We start from the raw sequence: 22,431 nt of genomic DNA on the forward strand, positions 1-22,431 counted from the left end.
CCACCCTGAGATATTCAGATGAAGGGCGGTAGGCAAATTTGAATAATAATAATAATAATAATAATATGCCCCCATCCTTGAAAGCCTTGTTATCACTTCATTTAGGAGAGTCCCTGAATTACTCTGACGCTTCGCTGATGACGTCACGGAGGCGATGGGGTGGGGGGAGTCCCCGAACTACGTTCCCCGCCGCCTCCCTTCTTGCTTGGAAGTACAGTATCGAAACATCAAAGCCAACCAATGTATGTTCCTGTTCAGCGCCTGCGCAGTGCCTCCTTTGAGCCACCCACGCAAGCGGAGCCGCTTCCACCAACAAAGATGGCCACCGGAAGTCGAAGGCTGTTCCGCGAGCCGGTCCGAACCCCGCCGCTACCTCTTGTGCGCATGTCGCCTGAGGATGGGAACGCTTTTAAGGCTGGGTTGTTGCTCCGTTGCTAGGCGGCGTGGGAGTCAGCCAATAGCGGAGGAGGAAGGGGGCGGGCAGCTGTTTTTTAAACTCTTAGAGGGGCCCCATTCACAGTCCTGGGCTCATTGAAGTAAGCAGGGCCGGCCAAACTCCACCCCCCTCCCGCCACAGACACACCGCTGCCTCCCGATCAACGCTGCGTCGCTCAAGCCTTTGTCTCTTTCTTTTTTTCCTGCCTGGCAGAAATGCAGGCAAAGTTGACTGGCCCTTTGGCGCCACTGCTGAGAGGGCTACCTTAGCAACACGCGCCAATGCTCAGAGATCGTTCTCTGCTCAGGATTGGGCTATGGGGAGGGGAAATAGGACTAGGAGGGAGGGAGGACAAAAACCTGATTTTTCGAGGGAAAAGTGCTAATTGGAAGGAGGGGAATAATTTGGGTATGTGATCACCCCACATCACACTCCAATATCTTCTCGGTGGGAATTTCCTGCTTTGCCCTGCTAGGACTTTTAAGTTTCCTAAGTTTCCCCCAGTTCCTAGGGTCAAGTATACCTCTCTGAGGATAACGGGGTCCCGTCCCCCCCAATAACTCTCATCACTCATAACAAACTATAATTCCCAGGATTCACTGGAGGGAAGCCAGGACAGTTTAAAGTGGTATCATAGTGCTTTAAATGTATAGTAATGACAGGGCCTAAGACGAAACACACAAGCCATGCCTCTTTAGCAGGATACAGTGGTACCTCAGGTTAAGTACTTAATTAGTTCCAGAGGTCCGTTCTTAACCTGAAACTGTTCTTAACCTGAAGCACCACTTTAGCTAATGGGGCCGCTGCGCCGCCGGAGCACGATTTCTGTTCTCATCCTGAAGCAAAGTTCTTAACCTGAGGTACTATTTCTGGGTTAGCGGAGTCTGTAACCTGAAGCATATGTAATCTGAAGCGTATTCAACCTGAGGTACCACTGTATGTCTGACATGGCTGGAGGATGGAGTGGTGGCTGCTGGGTTGATGTGTCCTCAGTCATTCCACCTGCTTTCAAAGTTCTCTTGGCCTCCCTCTCTTCCAATCAAGGAACTGGGCCCCAGCAGCATGGCTTGGTGGGTCAGCTATGGCTTTGAAACTGCTCCCACACCTATAGCGGTTTCTGGCCTGGGTTCAATGCAGTTGCTTGCCAAGCCAGCAACCGAAGCTCTAGCCAGCAAGACTAGGGGGCTGTGACTGGGTTGCCAACTTTGCACCTTTGCAGTTTAATGTCGCTGAAAGGTCACAGCAACTTGCTGCCTTCTAGACCTTAGTAACACTTCCAGGCTAATAGGTAAAGTGACAGCCTCATTATGCCACAACCTTGTTGCCCCAGCTTCAGAAGTGGCATGTAAAAGGTCTTGGGTTCAATCTCCACCAGCATCTTCAAGTAGAGCAGCTGACAGAAGAGGCAATACTGAGATCAACAGACTAATGGTCTGATTCAGTACAAGGCAGCTTCCTATGTTCATTATACTGTACTGCAAATAAGGCAGAAAACGTAATTGTCCTAGGAACTGTTAAAAAAGCTCACATTAGCTTCCCTGTGTGTGTGCCTATGTATGGGCACTAGAGATATCTTGCATTTATTTAGGCATAATTTCTGGAAATTCTGAGAATGAGAAAATGTGGGTTGAACGAGGTAAACTGTTAGGTGGATTTGTAGCTGGTTAACTGACCAAACCTAAAGAGTATTCATTATCGGTTCCTTATCCTGGGAAAAAAGTGACAAGTGGGATGCTGCAGGGTTCTGTCCTGGGTTGGTCAACCTCTTTGCAAATGACTTGGATGAAGGAATTGAGGGAATGTTTATCAAATTTGCAGATAACAAACTGGGAGAGGTACCTAATGCCACAGAAGACAGAATCAGTATACAAAATGACTTCAACAGATTGGAGAACTGGGCCCAAGTTAACAAAATTAATTTCAACAGGGACAAATGTAAGGTCCTGCACTTAGGCAGGAATAAATAAATGCACAAATATAAGATGGGCTAAACCATGACTTAAAGAATCCAGGGGTCTTGGTGGACCACAAGCTTAACATGAGTCAACGGTGTGATGCAGCTGCAAAAAAGCTAATGCATCAACAGAAGTATAATGTTCAGATCAAGAGAAGTAACAGTCCCACTCTATTCTGGCAGGGAGGTCAGAATCGCTCCAGAACACAAAAACCAATTGTTAGGGATAACCCAACATTACAAAGAGTTCACTTGGTGGAAAGAGACAGTAACATAGGTATGAGATGATCTTCTTGGGGTTGAGGCATTCTTTCATAGATGGGACAATACCACTGAAAAGACTCAGAAACCGGTGCCAAAAAATAGTATTTTGTAAATGGGCATAGTTGGACTGGATTGTAGTATCTGCCTTCAAATCTCACCATCATTTGATATTTATCACCAGCAACAACTTTTTTTTCTCTTCAACATCTTCGTTTCTTTAACTCGCAGCAAGAAGAGCTTATGTCATGTCTGAAAACTAGGTTACTATATAGTGGCTTTCTGGATGTGACATTGCTGAACTGCTGCCATTTAGGGTCTCTCCCCACCCTCAAGAAAGAGACTCGTGTTCCAGTTGGTTGTCAAAGGGTGCTGTGCAACACCGTGGTGTGGCGGGAAGGTTCAAGGACAATCAATATTATATTTTGGGAATGCTCTTAAGTAGCCGCATCGTTTTCTATTTTCTGGATGTCTCGTGGCCGTATTACAAAGCAGTGGTGTTTTATGTCCTAATTCAAGCACTGCTGTGTGTCGCTCCTTTCCGTTTTACTTTCTTGTCAATGAAAAAAAATGGTCGTGGCGCGAGCACATTTTTATTCCGAAAGCGCAGCTCAGAGGGAGAAAAAAAAAGTTTTGAGAACCACTGAGCTGGAGTCTCGGTGGGGCTTTTTGACCATCTTTGTCGAACCCGAAAGTGTGAGGTGATTTTAAAAAGTACGCGCACACACGCAAAAAACAAAACCCCCTTCCCCTCATGCTCTCTTCTTGTTTCTCGCTTCAAAAACATTCCAGCGCCTGGTCTTCTTGGGGGAAAAAAAAGATTTTGGCTTGTGTGTGTGGGTTTTTTTAAGTTTAAAAGTGCTACGTGAGGCGGCGAGGCACACGGTGCGACGAGGGCATCTGAGGCAACGGGGCCGCCACCGCCGCTGCGTGAGGGGAGGAAACGAAAGCCGGGAGCGGAGGAGGGCCGGCGCCTGACGGGGCGGAGCGTCTGGCTTCGCCGCCGCCGCGCGCCGCCGCCGCGGCCTCCTTCTCCGCCGGCTCCGCCCTCCGCCGCGGCCTCCTCCGCCGGCTCCTCCTCTCGGGCCCTGCCCGCCTCGCCTCAGCTCGGCTCCCTCCGCCCTCAGCAAAGCCACCATCATCGCGCCTGGCGCCGGAGTTTGGCGGGGGGGCCTCGGCAGCGGAGCTCCAGCCGACGAGGGAGGAGGAGGAGGAGGAGGAGGAAGAAGAAGAAGAGGAGGAGAAGGCGGGCTTTATTTTTATTTCATTATCATCCTCACCATTATTATTATTTTCCCTGCCGCCGCCTCGCCTCCCCCCTCCCCGCCCGCCGCCGCTGCTCTCCTCATAGAAGAAGAAAAGGGCGCCACGCCGCCCGCCCGAGGGCCGCCGCCATGTACACGGCGGGGGGAGCGGCCCCCGTCGCCGCGGGACCCGGTGAGTGAGCTGCCGCTTCTATTCCCCCCCCCCCCCGCAAACCCCGCCAGTTTTCCACGAGGGATCGGAGAGAAAGGCGGCGCTTCTCCCTCTCCCCCCCCCCGCAAAAAATGGGTGGGCAGCGCTGAGGCGGGAACCGGGTTTGTGAGGAGAAAGAGAGAGGAGGAGAAGCAGCAGCAGCAGCAGCGAAGGAGGCGCACGAGGCGCCGCCAACGGTCTCTCGGGAGGGAGGGGGCAGAGGGAGGGAGGTGCGCGCGCTCCCTCTCGCGCGGCCGGGCTCTGTGAGGGGGCGCTCGGTACGTTTCCCTCAGAGCGGCCGCCGCCGCCGGCGGTCTCGCCTCAGCCGCCCGGCCTCGCTGCCGGCTCTCCTCCTCCTCCGCCAGCTGCCTGGGCGAGACCCGGAAAGAGGAGGAGGAGGGCGGCGGCAGCAGCAGCAGCAGCGGGAGGGTGTGGGTTGCGGGTCGAGGGAGAAGAGGGTTTTTTTTTAAGGCTCCTCTCGCCCGCTTTTTTTACCTCAGCTGTGGAGTCGGGGGGGGGGAGGGAGGGGGCTGCGCTTCGCGAGGCTCCTTTAAAAATAAATAAAAGTAATAAAAACCACTTGCACACAGACTTGCACTTCGGGTCCCCCTCCTCCCTTTTCCCGCAATTGGTTTTTTTAAAGTGAAAAGCACGCGCACACGCACAACGCCTCCCCCCCCCCCTAGACCGGTTGCGAGGGAGGGATGGGCCGCCTGAGAGACCCCCTGGTGTGTGTGTGGGGGGCGTGTTGGGTGGTCGCGAAGCATCAGGGCCCCTGGCGGGGGGGGGCGGGAAAGAGGGAAGTGGAAAAATAAATAAATTAAGGGGGCGCCTGTGTGTGTGTGTGTGTGTGTGTTTTGTATGGCTGCCTCCTTTGTGTTTTGGTAGTGGCTGCCCTCGCCGTGTTGCGGTTGCCTTTCTCTGTTGTAATGGGGGACCCCCGGCCGGTTTGCAGTTTTAAGAGAGTGAAGCCGAACAATGGGCATTGGCAAAAAGGTGGGGTGGGTGATGGGGGCAGACAGGGTCTAGGTAGGGGAGATGGTGGCAGGAGTTTCTTTGCCTGGGCTGGATGTGAAAAGAGTTCAATTCACTACTACTGTTATGCTCCATTAGCTGCCATCCAAGAGACCCGCAGGTGCTAAAACAGAACCACTGTGGACTTGCCTTTATATTTGTATGTATGTGTATGCAACACCACATATATAATGTCCACCATTTATTCCTGCATTGCAGGGGGTTGGACTAGATGACCCTGGGGTCCCTTGCAGCTCTACAATTCTATGATTCTATTTATGCACACATATAGAAGAAGCATAAGAAAAGCTCTGCTGGATCAGGCTGGTGGCTCATCTAGTCCAGCATCCTGTTCTCACAGTGACCAACAAGATACTTGTGGGAATGTGTGTGTCTGTGTGTCTATATATCACTATATACATTATAAATGTATGTTTTTGTTTATGCGCACACACGCACATACTGTTACACATGTGTGTGTGCAAATGCATATATGCATTTGGGTTAGTGTGATGTGCTGGATTAGGGAGACAGAGGTTCAAATCCCCACTCAGGCATGAAGCTGACCAACCTTGGGCCATTCATCCTCGCTTACAGATATTTATGCATTAGATTTATATCCTGCCTTTCCTTCAGACACCCAAGGTGATGTACGTGCTTCTTCAGCTCCACGTTATCTTTACAGCTGTTTTGTATGGTAGGTTAGGTTAAGACAATAGTTACTGGGCCAAGATCACTTGGTGAGTCTCATGGCTGCATGGGGATTTGAATCCTGGTCCCACACTAACCACTACACAACACAGGTTCTTACAGTTGTGAGGAGTGGGATGTTATGTATGCTGCCCTGAGCTTCTTGGAGGAAGGATGGGATATAAACACAATAATATATCGCACACAGACACATATGTACACCCCATTTCTCATATGTCTTCATAGCATCTTGCTGTCAGCTGCACACCAAATGTTGCACTTCTGTTTCAGTGCGAAGGTATGGTTACAAGTTTACTCACACTTCCAAGTTTACTGATATGGGGTAACTGCCACCACCACCCCATTCACATTATGTCCATGTAGTATCTCTTCTGGATCCAGGACCTGCCAGAATAGGGGAGACCCCTTATGTTAGGGATCCATTTCTGGTTGTCAGAGTGACCTGACAATTTTTGTGCCCCTTCTCATAATATGGAGTGCAACCCTCAGATTGAGAACATTTTCACTGCTGGACCGAACTGGAAATATCTCTGTGTACTGATGGGCACTGTAATTACTATACTGTATAATTTGTGTGCGTTGTGCAAGTTACATTCTGTTGTGCACAGGCAATGCAGCATCAAAGCTGAACAGGTGAAATTAGGGATTTTGTTTATTCCTTCTGTACCAAATATTTGTCTTGTTGAAACAACTACCCAAAATAAGAACGTATGGAACTGCTGGTAAACTTGTCTGGCAAGTGTGCCACAAGTCTGGTCAAAAAAATAGTGCCACAACAGCGCACATGTTGCATCCATGCCTTTTGTACTGAACAGAAAGCAAGCATAAAGACAAACAGCTTGGGAGTCTGAAGATGTGCTGCTTCTGGATATGTTTGCAACAAACTAGCTCTCTTTGCTACAGGTTGACCTCCCATAATGTGTAGGATCAATGAAGTGTACTGAGCTCAGTTGCTGTTCCATTGTTTTCTTGTTTTTATATACTACATATAGTCAAAATTTATAAATTTAAACAGTTTAACATCTCTGGCGGCCCTTTAAACATATTACTAGCTAGGGTTTCACAGAGTTTATCCAGTCTAAAACCACTTTTTGTTTTCTTGTTGAATTAGCATACAGTGGTATCTTGATTTACGAACTTAAACCGTTCTGGAAGACCGTTCTTAAACCAAAACCATTCTTAAACTGAGGGGCACTTTCCCTAATGAGGCCTCCCGCTGCCCTTCCACTGTTCAGCTTCCGTTCTTAGACCGAGGTAAAGTTCGCAAACTGGGGCACTACTTCCGTTTTTCAGAGTTCTTAAACTGAATAGTTTGTAAACAGGGCTGTTCTTTAACCAAGGTACCACTGTATTTGAGATGTTCCTGGGCATCTCACTTAAGGCATGTTACCTGGGGCTTCCAGACAGGTAGCATGTTAAAAGTGCAGTAAGTTGTATAGTTATTGCATCAGATCAGATCAGATATTTCCCTTCTAATAACTGCTTCTGTTGTGAGGAAGTTGCATTTTCCTCTGCTCTCAAACCTGATGCTTGTTGCTAGGAAAACATAGCTATTAGTCAGTCCAAGGTGCGCTCTAGCTGTGCCAAGTCTTTAATTCTGTGGACGCTCCTTGGATGCTGTTGGCACTATTTCTAATGAGGAGTGTGTCTCCCCTCCTGAAATGTGTGTGCTGTTTTGTGAAAATTGTAGAAGTTTGCTTTGCTTCTTAGAACATTCTGCAGAGGTTGAGCATGTTTCTGCGGCACCTACCAGTCCATCATGCAAAGTTAAACACTTATCTTGCCCTTTAAAAATAGGTGGCAAACATGAGCAAAGCAACTTTTCTTTTCTGGCAGCAGTTCTTAGCCGCATACCCCACTCCTCTAGCATTGCTGATTTAAAAACATCCAGCTCCCTGCCTGTCCTTAGTAAAGATACTCCATCATGTGTATGTGTGTTTGGTGGGGGGGTAGGGTGTATTGTACCCAGTGTTCAAAACACCCATTGCTCTAGGTACATTTTGCGACAGGGAATTTCACTAGCACGACCAGTTTCTGAGCTCAGGGTGCAGTACTACACCTAAGATTTCAGATTAAAACTGCAGAGTGGGAGGAAAGGAGGACCTTTTTCTGCCTCCCCACTTCCAGCTACTCTCTGTAGATTGGAAAAGATACCCTCTTAAGAATATTAGGGTGTGGACAGGAGAAGGACGAGATCATGTGAAAAATGAACATAATATTTTAGCTTCAGTTTATTCATTTAGAACTTTGTATTCTTTTTATTTAAAAAGCGCACCTAAACATTCCGTTGTTGCACCCATAACCTAAGTTTAAGGTGCCATTTAGCTCCTAGTTTTCATAGCTCAGTTTCTACCACTGATTGTACTAAAGGTATAAAATGTTAATTTATTTTTAATGCCTGGAAGTCATCTGACATTGCCCATAGAGTTGTAAAGTGTAAACACACAACAGTAGTGACTTTGCCCTCCCTGCTGTCTTTCATAGTGTTCAGATATATACAGTAGGATCTTACCAATATCTCAGTTGCCACTTCCATATCACACCAGTCCTGTATCGCTTCTTCACCCCTGATTGGGAGAAATACATTAAATGGATATAAATACATTAAATAAATGCTGTCTTTCCTGCCTAATGTAGATTGCAAGGCTTCTGGAAAGGAATTGTGTTTCTTCTGATCAGCTATATAGTAGTTTTCATGCTGTTGTCACTGAATTAATGTAATAGGAATAAGTGAAGTGTAATGCATAGGTGATTTTCAGAATCAGCCTGCCTGATACTAAGCAAAGTTAATTGTACCGCCTGAAAGTATTTTCCCTTCATATTCGTTCTTCATGGCACAGGTGCTTCCCAGTAGCATACATGCAATGGGCCCAGCATAATTGTGTTTAGTGAGTGGTAAACTAATTCTTCATTTTGTGCATCTTTATTGAGACATAACACTATTAGTTATTTTTGGATTGGCAGGCATCTAGCCCTTCTGGGTTCAGAGGCTGCTGAATGTTAGCTGCTGTGGGGCAACAGCACAGGAGGGCTATTGCTTTCATCCCTTTGCTGTGTGCTTCTCAGAAGCATTTGCTTGACCACTGTCTGAAACAGGATGCAGACTTTGAAGAATTCTTGATATTATCCAGAAGTACTGCCCTTATCCTCTTAAGGGGAAGTGTCCCAGCAAGTTACAGTAAAAGCCCAAATATAATTCCTAGTTGAGGAATTCAACAACTACATGACTTTACATTCTACCCAATATGTTTGTTTTATGTTTTCAGGACTTAAATCCTAACTTGTAGCCGGCAAGATCTGAAATACTTTACATAGTACCTTTTTATTGAATCAATTGCCTTTGAGCATAAGGCTTTGAGTTCTCCAGAACTGAAGCCGAACTTTGTAGAAGTTGCTTACCATAAAGTATCATCTGCATTAATTTTTTACACAATGTCTTTTGTTGCAGCACAGCAGTTAACAACCCATTAAATGGTGTGTGAGAGAGAAATGTGTGTTTTGAAGTGGTGGCTGGATTGAAATCCTGTAAAGCATGTTTACTTGTGTGTTCTTGGTTTTGTGTAATTAAAGGTTTAATTTGGAAATAAGCTTAATATATGCACGTGCTGTAGATGCTTGAAATGGTGTGTCACATTTTTTCTTCTGTAAAGATTTAAAAGAAATCTAAGAAATGGTTTTCAGTAGTTTACATGCTGAGAGTTTGATTCTGTTTTAAAAGTGCACTTTTTTACTTCTCTGTGTTGCCTGAATTATAGTTGGAGAGAACTAATAGATATTTTTGTGCCACGTTAAAACAATGCAGTACACCCAAATGAAAGAAATCTACCATTTTTTCCTAAATATTCTCCATCAGTACATAGTGTTGGTTCAAATAATTACTTAGGCCAGTGTCTTAGGTCAGGGATGGGTAACATTATTATTACTTAGAAGAGTCCTTGAGCAGTGGGAAGATTCAGTGAGGAGAAGGAGTTGAAGCCAATATTGGGCAGGGCTGGTACTGACAATGTAACATAGGGTGCCACCTTATACTTTATCTTACACCATGTTGGACCAGTGATGGTCCTAGCGCAACACTGTCAAAATTGACCTGCAGTGGCTCTCCAGGATTTCAGACAGGACTCCTACACGGAGATGCTATGCACTGAGTTTGGGATCTTTTGCATACAAACTATGTGCTGCACCACTGTATGACAGCTCCACACCCCAGTGGATGGAAGCGGAGCCCCATGGATGGATAGCCTCCCCCCAACTTCTCTTTCCTTCTGTTCCCTCAACCCATTGATGTGTAGTCTTAGTTGCGTGAGTTGAGAGTCACACGCCAGTGTCTCCTAAAGTGTGGCAAAAAGTTACACTTCACCTCAGTTTCCCTTGGGTGCCTTAAACTGAAGGAAGTTTTCTGCTTTGCTCCTATGGCACTTGCTTGTCCCTTTGATTTTCCTTTCCTCCCTTAAGCAAGTGTCGCCCAAGAAGAGGAAAAACCCTGGTGAAAAAACAAAGAACATCTTCCTTGTTCTCTTCTGTTCCTCCCTTCCTCCAGCTAGTGCCAGCCAAGGGGACATGTAGCTGCCCCACTGCTGTGCATGAAAAGCAAAGAACCACTCACAAGTACCCTCCTGAGGTAGCAAGCTGGATCAGGTTAGGCTGTGGGTCAGATCTGGTCCACAGGGGTTCCCTACCCCTAGCTTAGTTGAGTGGAAATTCTTATTCTTAATTAAACTTCTGTACCACCTTTATTCCAAGGATCTCGGGGTGGTTTACAATATAACAACACAAAAATACACACAATAGTAACAAACAAAAACAGTAACCCTTACACACACTCTCTCTCACACACAGAGAGAGGGTTTAAGTCCATAGATTGTTTAATTTGCCAAAAGTCTGGGAGAAGAGGAATGTTTTAGCCAGGCACCTAAAGATATGTAATGAAGGTGCCAGGCAAGCCTCTCTGGGGAGAGCATTCCACAAATGGGGAGCCACCACAAGAATATAACCCCCACACAAGCTCTGCTTGTACTGCAAATATAAAAATTATTTAATGGCCACTTAAAAAATGAAAGCAATTTATTTATATGCCACTTAAATGTCAACAATTATAATAAAAACAACACTTTTTTTAAAAAATGAGATTCTTCTTCTTCTTCAATTTATTAGTTGCTTTTTTGCCACAGACAACCCAAAGGAAATTAAAAAAAAGAAAGAATACACATACATACATTAAAACTGGAAAAGAAAATAATACATTAAGACATCTATACTATACTATTTGAAGGTCAGGTTTTAAATGGTGTGTTGGCCCTTACCAGCAGATTGATAAAGGTGGATCAGGTTATTTTTTTTAAAAAAATAATTTTTTATTGATTTTCCAACATAGATTATAAACAAAACATCACACACAAAAGAACAAACACATAAAAACATGTATAATTTCAGAACCTCTTTTTCATAAACCTTGTTTCCCGGACTTCCCCTTACCTCCCCTTTTCTGCATCCCTGTTTTAGCCTTTTTTCAGCAACCCCTCACGCCAATCAATTAATAACATCTTATTTTAGTTTCTCCTCATACTTAATCAGGTTAAAGCTCTAGATTAATTGGGTTTTCAGGATTACTTTGTATAACATAAAAAGCTGTATAATATACAAAGTTGTAACTTAGATAGATAGATAGATACATTTCCATGTGCATAGATATATTTATACCCCAGTCTTTAACCAAAGTTGTGAAGGCAGCTTTCAATGCATTTAATATACAGTAGCTCAGTCATCAGGTTAGTTCCTCACTGTGTTGGCCTTCCTTACTCAGGCAGCTGTTGATTTCTCTTGCAGCTTCTGGCAGCAGATGCAAGAGGCACAGTAAAGGGGGAGGAAAAGGTGTATACAATCCACTGTCCTGTCCTCAGCTGTTCCAGCTGCCACTCTGCTGTTCCAGTCTCTGGGCCGTGGCAGATCTTGGATGAAATGAAAGCAGCCAGATGTTGGAGTCCTACACAGGGTGGGATTTGCTCACCTGGGCTGCTTTTGATGTCACTTCTGGCATGTGGGGAGATGTGTACATGCTTCTCCCAGGCTTTGGATGTTTCTACTTTTTGATTAATTAATGGAGGCTGATCCCAACAGCTTGTTTTTGCGCTACTTGGTCTGATAAAGACAAAGAGATTACTAAAACACCATCTATTTCTCTCTTTAAATCTTGCAAAGGATGGGAAAACTAATTGCCAGCCTCAGTATTATTCTAAAAAGCAAGCTGTTCCATGTAGTTAGGATAGATATTTAAATTTTTGATGTATTTATGTTGTTTGAGTACCATCTTTGGAACCAATTCTAGACCCAACCACTTACTCTCTATTGAATTCAACTCACTTCAGTTATGTCATGGCTAATTTGTCCCACTGATTTCATGAGGACTGAACTTAGTTTGAATCCAATCCATATTCTTTTCTGGATGGCAAATGCTAGTTTGAACACATGTGTCTGATATCATAATTGTTTGTTTATAGCAGAGGGGATGAACATGTGGCTTTCAGATGTTATTGAGCTCTCAGCCCCAATTAGCCCCAGCCAGCATGACCAGTGGCCAGGAACGATGGGAGTTGTATTCTCAGCAACATCTGGAGACCCACAGGCCACAGGTTTTCCACCCCTGGTTTATAGAAACAAAAATGGCTGTTGCAATGAATGCTCTTGTTCACATAATATGACATCTGACTGCAGCATTTTCCTGTTGATCGATCCACTTAGATTTACTTGGCGTCTTCTCTCTGTGAAGCTAAAACAAAGCTTGAATAATTTAAGACATTTTAGGCCTAGTTCACACATACAACAGAGGAGGCAATAAAATTGTTGCCACACTGTATTGCTTCAGGCTGCAGGGATGTGTATAGAGAAGGCCATGGAAAACTAGCAGATTAGGGAGAAACCTAGGCTAGAGCTCTTCTCACTGCCATCTAGTTGTCTGTGTATAAATAAATTCTTATATGGAAAGCTTTAGCATGTCTGACTCCGTAATATGCAAGTTTTCTTTGAGCAGAAGGAATATATTTAATTTTCCTGTGGTTTGTACTGCCTTAAAACAAGCCAGCTGCATTATAGAAAGTCGTATGACAGGTCATGTACCTCAGTATTGTATACAGACTGCAAGCAGCCCTTCAGAGTTCTGTAGAACAAGCATGTCCAACTCCCAAGAGACTGCGATCTACTCCCACACAAAAACAAAACATGGCAGTGATCTACCTGTTGAATTGATCAAAGTTGTTGAGCTTTTTTGGGGGGGAGGAAGATCCCCAAATGCACTAGGGTAGCCTTCAGAAACAGTGTTGCAGCACATAGTGGAACTGGGCTAGTTGGGGCTACCTGTAGAGGGTTCTGATGAACTCATGATAGCAGGGATATGCCTCTTTCACACAGATTTGCCTCAGATGCACATATATTGCTAGAGGTTGCCACAACACCCCCTCCATTCACACTGAGAGCCGGTTTGGTGTAGTGGTTAAGAGCAGTAGACTCGTAATCTGGTGAACCGGGTTCGCATCTCCGCTCCTCCATCTGCAGCTGCTGGGTGACCTTGGGCTAGTCACACTTCTCTGAAGTCTCAGCCCCACTCACCTCACAGAGTGTTTGTTGTGGGGGAGGAAGGGAAAGGAGATTGTTAGCCGCTTTGAGACTCCTTCGGGTAGTGATAAAGCGGGATATCAAATCCAAACTCTTCTCTTCTCTTCCATTGGCCCCAGTGGCACAGTCAGGAATGATGGCAGGTGTCCTTTACGTGCTGTGTTGTCTGGGTTCTCTTTCCTCTCCTTCGTTGTGTTCATAAAACAGTGGTTATGAGCAGCATGAAGAGATTTGAACTGCCAAGGGGCTGCATGGGAGCTGGCAATAGCAGGGTCATTGCTGGCTGTGCCACTGGGGCTGATAAGGTAGGGGGATGTTGCCATACCAACATGAATGTTGTAAGTGTGGTGAGACAGTGCTGGAGGTCTGTTTCTGTTGCTCTAAGTTCATCAGCTTCCTCTGTGGCCTATGAGCATTTTTATGGGCACTGTCCCTGATGGGTGGGCACCAGCAGAGTTTCCAGAGAGCCAGTGTGGTGTAGTGGTTAAGAGCGGTAGTCTCATAATCTGGGGAACCGGGTTCGTGTCTCCACTCCTCCACCTGCAGCTGCTGGGTGACCTTGGGCCAGTCACACTTCTCTGAAGTGTCTCAGCCCCACTCACCTCACAGAGTGTTTGTTGTGGGGGAGGAAGGGAAAGGAGAATGTTAGCCGCTTTGAGACTCCTTAAAGGGAGTGAAAGGCGGGATATCAAATCCAAACTTTTCTTCTTCTTCTTCTTCTTCTTCAGGGATGCCTTGAGAATATCTTTGTGTGGCATGTTGCTGTTGTTTAGTCATGTCCGACTCTTGGTGACCCCATGGACCAGAGCACGCCAGGCACTCCTGTCTTCCTTTGCCTCCCACAGTTTGGTCAAACTCATGCTGGTAGCTTCGAGAACACTGTCCAACCATCTCGTCCTCTGTCGTCCCCTTCTCCTTGTGCCCTCCATCTTTCCCAACATCAGGGTCTTTTCCAGGGAGTCTTCTCTTCTCATGAGGTGGCCAAAGTATTGGAGCCTCAGCTTCAGGATCTGTCCTTCCCGTGAGCACTCAGGGTTGATTTCCTTAAGAATGGAGAGGTTTGATCTTTTTGCAGTCCATGGGACTCTCAAGAGTCTCCTCCAGCACCAGAATTCAAAAGCATTTGTGTAGCATATTGACTCTATAATGACCATTCTGCTGGTGTCAAGGTGGCAGTGTAAGTGTAGGATTGCTTTGAATCGACCCTGAACCCCCAAATCAAATAGCTCTTTGTTCAAATTGTTTTGGAGACTTAGGTGGTAATGTTCCAGTCCGTTTCAGAACTTTGGCAGTGCCATCTAAGCATGCATGTTAAATATCACTTTCAATGGTCATGTCTTACAAGTACAGCACAACAGATTTTAATAATATTTTTGGAACACCAAGGTCTACCAAAGCCAGTTTTACTCAGCTTTAAGGATGTCTTAAAAGTTGCCAGTATATTGGAAGTGCTTCTTATCTTGGACTGAACATTTCACGTTATTTCTCCACCTTTCTCTATCAGCTTGAAACAGAAGAATGTTAGAGAGCTGACTCTATATGATACTCTGCAGAAGAACTTTGAAAACTAAAACTTACCTTTCTTTACAGTAACTCCAGCTTATTTGAGGTGTATTTTGAGGAACTTTTATATGTACGGAGATACATTTAATATGTTTTATTTTCTCAAAACTTTTTATCTTCATAAAAACTTTAATTTCACAGTACAGTTGCTGAAGCTAGGATGACTGAAATAATGACCAATTAATGTAAAATGTAAGTGCAGATGGAGCTACAGTAGTAGAATGAAGTGAACAGAAATAAAGTTATGGCAGCTGAAGATTATGAATTATTTAAATTGTATGTAAAAGTGTATTGTGCTATTTTTTTCCACCGAAAGAGCAAATTAATAATAAAAACAGCAATTTTAGTCATTTGACACATTTAGGATCCAAATGAATGAGGATCTTTGTGTATTAAAGCTAGCAGACTACATTGCTAGTTTCAAGAGCAAGAGAGGGAGCAATTATTTCCTCTTAACAGCACTAAAAGCGCCATCCACTGGTAATTTAAATTGGGAATAATATATATATTATTGAACAATATTGCTAGCATAATTGATCATAATATGTTCATCTTGGGACTTATCTAGTGAACTGGGACCAAAATGACCACACTTCCATTTGACTTGCTTGGCGGTTCTCCTTCCTACTAAAATAGTTTCACATTATCAAAAAAGGAAGTAGTGGCTATGTATTTGAGAGAGGGCTGCGGATGTACGGTAAAAGTGTTTGTGTGTGTGTGAGATCAGTAGTATCATACACATTTGAAGTCCTTTCTCTGTGTGAGCAGAGCTGTTGAAGTTGGTATTGTTATTTGAAAGACTCAGGCTTCATTTGCAATTGCAATTGTTACAGTTACAGACTTAATTACTGATTGTACTAGGCATAAATCAAGAGTTTTCTCATGACATTCAAAAACTTTTGTGCATCTAGACAACATTTTCTCTAATATCGTTGGAACAATCCAGCTTTTTAGTTGTTTTTTAAATCTACATTTTTGCTTTAGGGTGTTTCATGGGACATGATTCAAAAAAGAAATTAAAGTAAAGCACTTTTATGTAGCGATGGGCAAATGCTCCTTAGTTTTGTCTTGAAAAACATTTTCCATTTGCTCTCCTTGAGAAAAGCTTGAGATTGACAAATCGATAAAGCACAGTGCCAGTTCTCTTCCCTGTTACCAAGGCTATGCATGTCCCCATGTCATGCGAACTATTGGTTCCCATATGAGGAGTGGGAAGGGTTGCTAGGGATCTGGCAGACCGAACTGGTGGCCTTGGTTGCCCCAGGGGAGATCGCAAATGACTGTGGCTTCGATCACTCAAAAGCAGAAGCATACTGAGATTTAGAAAATAGTGGAGATATGGCGATAGATGTAATAAAAAAACTAGTAGTTACTTATTTCAAGGAAAAACCCACTATTATTTATTCTAGAAAGGGAAGTATTCTGCTGTACTCAGGAGAATATAAACACTGTATAGGAAGTACAGTAAAGGTAAAGGGACCCCTGGCCATTAGGTCCAGTCGTGGCCGACTCTGAGGTTGCGGCGCTCATCTCGCTTTATTGGCTGAGGGAGCCGGCATACAGCTTCCAGGTCATGTGGCCAGCATGACTAAGCCGCTTCTGGCGAACCAGAGCAGCGCACGGAAACGCTGTTTACCTTCCCTCTGGAGCGGTACCTATTTATCTACTTGCACTTTGATGTGCTTTCGAACTTCTAGGTTGGCAGGAGCAGGGACCAAGCAATGGGAGCTTACCCCGTTGTGGGGATTTGAACCACCGACCTTCTGATCGGCAAGTGCTAGGGGAAGTGTTCTGCTGTACTCAGGAGAATATAAACACTGTATAGGAAGTACAGTAGGATATGGTAATAAATAACTACTTAATAGTACAGTTGTGTGTTGTGATTGCTTTTGGTGTTGTGTAGCTATTAGACAAAAAGTGGGGAACTGGATCAGGCTGGTAGGCCAAATCATTATCTCCTCCCTCTCCCAACTCTTGTGGGCCAAGCCTGACAAATGGGCGGAGACACCCACCTGTCAATCACCTGATGTTATAGTGACATCAGTGGATCCTTTTTTTACCTGCACACTTTAAAATCAGTTATATTTCCTGACTTCCTGATTCAAAAGTATATGTGTGCTCTTTAGTAAAATATATTAAAGCTATTAAATGTTTCCCCTTCTTGTTGGTTGGTTATTATAAATCTATATGCTGAATCTGTGTTTTGATAAGTAGCATTGTTTTACAGCTGTTGAGTTAAGCATGTATTGTATATCACACCGATATAATGAAAAAAACTGAGCAGAGTAATAACTAGACACGTGATTCAAAAACAGAACCAGAATTCCTGCATTTCAGTCAAGTTAATCCTGTTTACTTACATGCCAGTGCAATGCAACCCAGTTTTGATGTGGACCATTCTTTCTCTTTGCTGTGCTATACAGCTGCTCACTAGAGTGTGTTCTTGGCTAGCATTAAAATCCTTGTTACTAAGCTGGTTTTAAGAGAAAGTACTTTGGATTGCTAAAATGATACTTGGACTGCAGCCATTTATATTGCTGTATTGAAAGAGTGATTTTTTGCTACAAACAGTAGGAAACTCACTGGATAACTTTGATTATTCTTCTGCTTTAGTTTATTGCCATTTGTTACCTTGCTATGAATGACATAGGAATATATGTTACAGAGAATTGCATTTACGGAATTTGCATTACTCTTTGTGCCTTTCCTTCCTTTCTAGTACTTGCAACGCCTCCGCCCATGCCACCTCCGATACAGGCATATGCATTTAAACCTCCCCCTCGACCTGATTTTGGTACTTCAGGGAGATCAATCAAACTGCAAGCCAACTTTTTTGAAATGGACATTCCAAAAATCGACATCTACCATTATGAATTGGATATAAAGCCAGAGAAGTGCCCTAGAAGAGTTAACAGGTACATCCCGCTTTACTTTCTCTTCAGCTTTGAACATTTCACTTCCTTCATTTTTTTAAAAAAGGATGCATTCATTAAACTTTGATGCTGAACTATTTCTCTTTGGGATGGTATTAGTGGTATACTTCCTGTAAACCAGAAACAGTGGTGCCTTTGTTCTGCTTCCACTTAAGAGGAGCTCCTCTTATAAAACAAAACCAGTTTCTCCAAATCTTTTTATACCATCCTAAAATATTTTTTTCTCCCTATGCTGTGTTCGGTGGTACTGTGTTTATTTAAAACTTTTAGCATTTGATGGGTATCAATGATATGGCAGGTCCTATCTCACCAGTTTCACTGCAGTTGATCTCCTTCAACCAGTACTGAACTGCTTGCTTACTGGTTGGTACTGTAGTTTGATATCAAGCCTCTTAAGTGGAGAGGTGATGTTACCAACTGCTTGTTTTCCTGTCTTCACCTACTGGCAGGGGGAAGTGAACTCATTTGTCTGATGGTATAAAAGGACTTTGGAGAAACTATATATAACAGCAGGTAAGAGATTACATGTCTCCATCAGATTGCCTGTTAACAGAAAATGACAGATGAAGATATGTGTAGGTTCCTGGGTCTTTTAGATATTTGTCTTTACAAGCCATAGTGACTGGGCTTATGTATAGGATAACATCTGCTCTGTATGCTGATATCTGAATTAACCAAAGTTGGTGTAAATCAGGACAGATTTTTTCACGTTAGCACTACTCAGTTTCCTACCTCTCAGTGGAGGTAAATGTGATTTTTTAATTATTATTTGAATTTTGTCGTCTGCCTTAACCACTACAGTAAGTGGAAAGGTGGAATATTCCTTCCAACTGATATTTACAGGCCATAATTTTATTCATTAAGGCAGTGTTCCACATCTTCTGTCTCTATTATCTGAGAGTTCTTTGGTGGATTAACTGATTACTTTGCTTTTGCCACTAACATGCATGCTGTGGTTACCGTATACACAAATGGTATTGCATGTGTTTCTGTTTTAAAAAGCTGGAAGCATGAAACTCAATAGCAGCCTAGCTATCTCCTATCCATCTTTCGCTTTTGAATAGAGAATTGAAGGACTTTCCTGCAAAGGTTAATGTGATAGGGTTGCCAGGGAGCTCTTGTATTTGAAGATTAATAAGCTGTTAAAAAAAGAGAAGCAATAGCTTATTTATTTGTTTGTTTATTATATTATATTTGCATGTATAAAAATATTTATATGCTGCTGTTTCATTAAAGGGACGCGGGTGGCGCTGTGGGTTAAACCACAGAGCCTAGGACTTGCCGATCAGAAGGTCGGTGGTTCGAATCCCCACGACGGGGTGAGCTCCTGTTGCTCAGTCCCTGCTCCTGCCAACCTAGCAGTTCGAAAGCACGTCAGAAGTGCAAGTAGATCAATAGGTACCGCTCTGGCGGGAAGGTAAACGGCATTTCCATGTGCTGTTCTGGTTCACCAGAAGTGGCTTAGTCATGCTGGCCACATCGGCCAATAAAGCGAGGTCAGCGCCGCAACCCCAGAATCGGTCACGACTGGACCTAATGGTCAGGGGTCCCTTTACCTTTATTTCATTAAAATATCAAAGTGGTTTACAACAAAAATACATGCAACCATGCAATAAAAACCACATTAAAGGGAATAGTCAGACATCAATTAACTATTATGGGGACATGTATACTTAATTGCCTGCATAGGCCTGACGGACTAGAAAACTTTTAAGCAGATGTTTAAACTTCGGCACAGTGGACAATTGCTGAATCTCCTATTGGCAGATTATTCCACAGGTCTGGGCTGATGACACTAATGCTCGGTTTCTTGTTTTCAAGTGAGCCTTGCCAACTTGGGGAATGACCAGTTATGCTCCTGCAGATGATCTCAGTGGTCGAAATGAGATATAAGGGTTCAGGCGATCCCTGGGCTACCCTGGACCTAAGTTGTTCTGGGCTTTGTAAATTAATACAAGAACCTTGTACCTGGCTCAGTAGTGAATGGGCAGCCAATACAGCTGTTTTAAATATGGTGTCATGTGTTCTTGACCAGATGCCCCTATCAGCAGTTTGGTTGCTTCACTCTGCACCAGCCGGAGCTTCCAAACCAAACCTAAAGGCAGCCCCACATAGAGTGCAAGCAGAGTTAATTGGCCCTTATCCAGTCCACCACTGCATTCAGACATCAATCCAGACTTTTCACAGTCTATCTTGATTCAGATGTTATGGAGGAGTAGAAGTAGCATTTGCATGCTGTGACCTCTCCCAGTGATGTTGGGAGCACACCAAAAAGCTAAGAAATCTTAGCTGCCTTCATATTGTGGCTAACCTGTCATTTTTATGGTATCCAGCATGGAACACATGGGTTCTGCTCTGATAGCTATTAACGTTATCTGAAGGATAAGGTATCTGAAGAAGTGTGCATGCACACGAAAGCTCATACCAAGAACTGACTTAGTTGGTCTTTAAGGTGCTACTGGAAGGAATTTTTTTTGTTTTGACTATGGCAGACCAACACGGCTACCTATCTGTAACTGGAGCTATTAACGTTGCATGTGTTGTGGCTAAGGGCATGGTTTAAAGTGGAGTTGGTTGCAAGGAATGCTTTATGAGTAAGCTTTTCTTTCCTGCCTAACATCAACTTTAATCAGGACTGAGCTTTGAAGCAGAAAAAAGTGATTCAATCTTGCCTTTGCCATGAAGTTCTAGGCAAGACAGTCTCTCCTCCCCACCCCGTCTGTCAATGAATGGATTGCTCTCAATGCTCTACAGATATAGTCAGTCAGCTCACAACTTACATGCGTTCAACATATGTAATTTCAACTTTGAAATCACATAAATTAAATGCACGGTAGGTGGAGAACTTAGAAGCTCCCTTTGCCCAGGGTTCCCCCAGCACAAAAAGAGCTTTTAAGCTCTCTGCTTTGCCTACTGGGCTCTGGGAAGCTTTCTTGCAGGAGCCCCACAGAGCCAAGTAAGGAAGACTTAAAAGAGAGCTTAAAAGTACTGTGCCTTGCTGGTGGGGTGAGATCCATTGGTGCACCAGCTCCAGAAGGTGAGGTTGCTCACATGTGGGTGGTTTCAAGGGATTGTATTGACTATACAGTGGTGCCCCGCAAGACGAATGCCTCGCAAGACGAAAAACTCGCTAGACGAAAGAGTTTTCCGTCTCTTGAGGTGCTTCGCAAGACAAATTTCCCTATGGGCTTGCAAAGCCCTTTCCCCCCTTTTTCTAAGCCGCTAATAGCCGCTAAGCCGCTAATAGCCGTGCTTCGCAAGACGAAAAACCCGCAAGACGAAGAGACTCGCGGAACGGATTAATTTTGTCTTGCGAGGCACCACTGTACACAATTTTGGATTTATGAACCATCCCTGGAATATAATCCACAAGTAAGGTGCAAGTGATCTGTACATTGATTATTATTATGGAGGACTTGAATGGGTTTCAGCAGATGTTTGAATTCAGTTTTCATCCTTTTATAAAGCTATAACTAATAAACATGGATGGATGCTTATTTTAACACTTTGAACAATGTTTCCAGAGAAATAGTTGAACACATGGTCCAGCACTTTAAAGGACAGATATTTGGGGAGCGCAAACCAGTGTTTGATGGAAGAAAAAACCTCTATACAGCTATACCACTTCCAATAGGGAGAGATAAAGTAAGTATTTAATGCCAGCTTCAACTATGATTCCATATGTTCCATGTATGATTTCATTATTTTGACAGAGCTTCATGCTTCCCATGTGTCAAGGCTTCAGTGATAAGATGCAGGTTATAAAATTTGTAGGGTTTTTGTAAGTTCATCAGTAACTCATCCTACCAAGATTTCAATATTGCTCATACAATGGGAAGTGCTTTAGTGGGGTTTTCCAAGAAAACCCTTACCACATGTGTCACCTGTGCTGTTTGATTTGGAAGCCATGCAAAGCAGCTGGGGCAACCCAGTCAGATGGGTAATAAATTATGATGATGATGATGATGTCTCATTGTTGGAATAAATGCCTTACACAGCAGTAGTTACTTTTAAAGTGTTTGCTGTGGAAAAGCAACTCTGAAAATATAAAAAGATCACATTGTATAAAGGTTTTCATAAGATGTTCATATTGTATAACAATTAATGGTGCAGCTGTAGCTATATCAGGAACAGTGGCTGAGCTGATTGCTGGAAGACAAAAGGCCAGCCATGCTGCCATTAGAGACACATTACCTTGTTTGTTACCTGCAGTTGGTGCATCATAGCACAAGCGTTGCTTCTAAAACAGCTTTGCCAAAACACAGTGGTGATCTTAAGGTGCACATGATCCAACATGGAGAAAAGAAAAATTATCCAGGATAATTATTTCTGAATATTTTGAGACCCTTTTCAGAAGTTAGTCTGGTGGAGATCCGAGAAAGAGTCTTTTAAGTTGTGGCACCCCAACTCTCCAGGGAGGGTCTCCTGTTACTGAGCCTGGTGTCTTTCCCTGGCACTTGGAAAACCTTTTAATTTGCTGAGGATTTTCAGTGATGTAT

General features: G+C 43.8%; 1 protein-coding gene across 4 annotated transcripts in view; it reads left to right on the forward strand.

The window, feature by feature from the left end:
* Positions 1–3,685: 3,685 nt before the first annotated feature.
* AGO2 (argonaute RISC catalytic component 2) overlaps positions 3,686–22,431 on the forward strand; it is a 51,357-nt gene continuing 32,611 nt past the window's right edge. For 3 of the 4 annotated variants that reach the window (XR_014159493.1, XM_081874140.1, XM_081874141.1), the window contains exons 1-3: positions 3,686–4,088; positions 17,719–17,914; positions 21,457–21,577. Coding sequence is in view for 3 of the 4 variants with exons in the window: in XM_081874140.1 (XP_081730266.1) it covers positions 4,046–4,088; positions 17,719–17,914; positions 21,457–21,577 (360 nt within the window). In the remaining variant the exon portion in view is untranslated. Of the gene's footprint in view, positions 4,089–17,718; positions 17,915–18,386; positions 18,446–21,456; positions 21,578–22,431 lie in introns of those variants that run through there. The other variant, XM_081874142.1, reaches the window with a different exon arrangement.

This window comes from Podarcis erhardii, assembly GCF_964252035.2.
Source record: "Podarcis erhardii genome assembly, chromosome: 8".
Taxonomy (NCBI): Eukaryota; Metazoa; Chordata; class Lepidosauria; order Squamata; family Lacertidae; genus Podarcis; species Podarcis erhardii.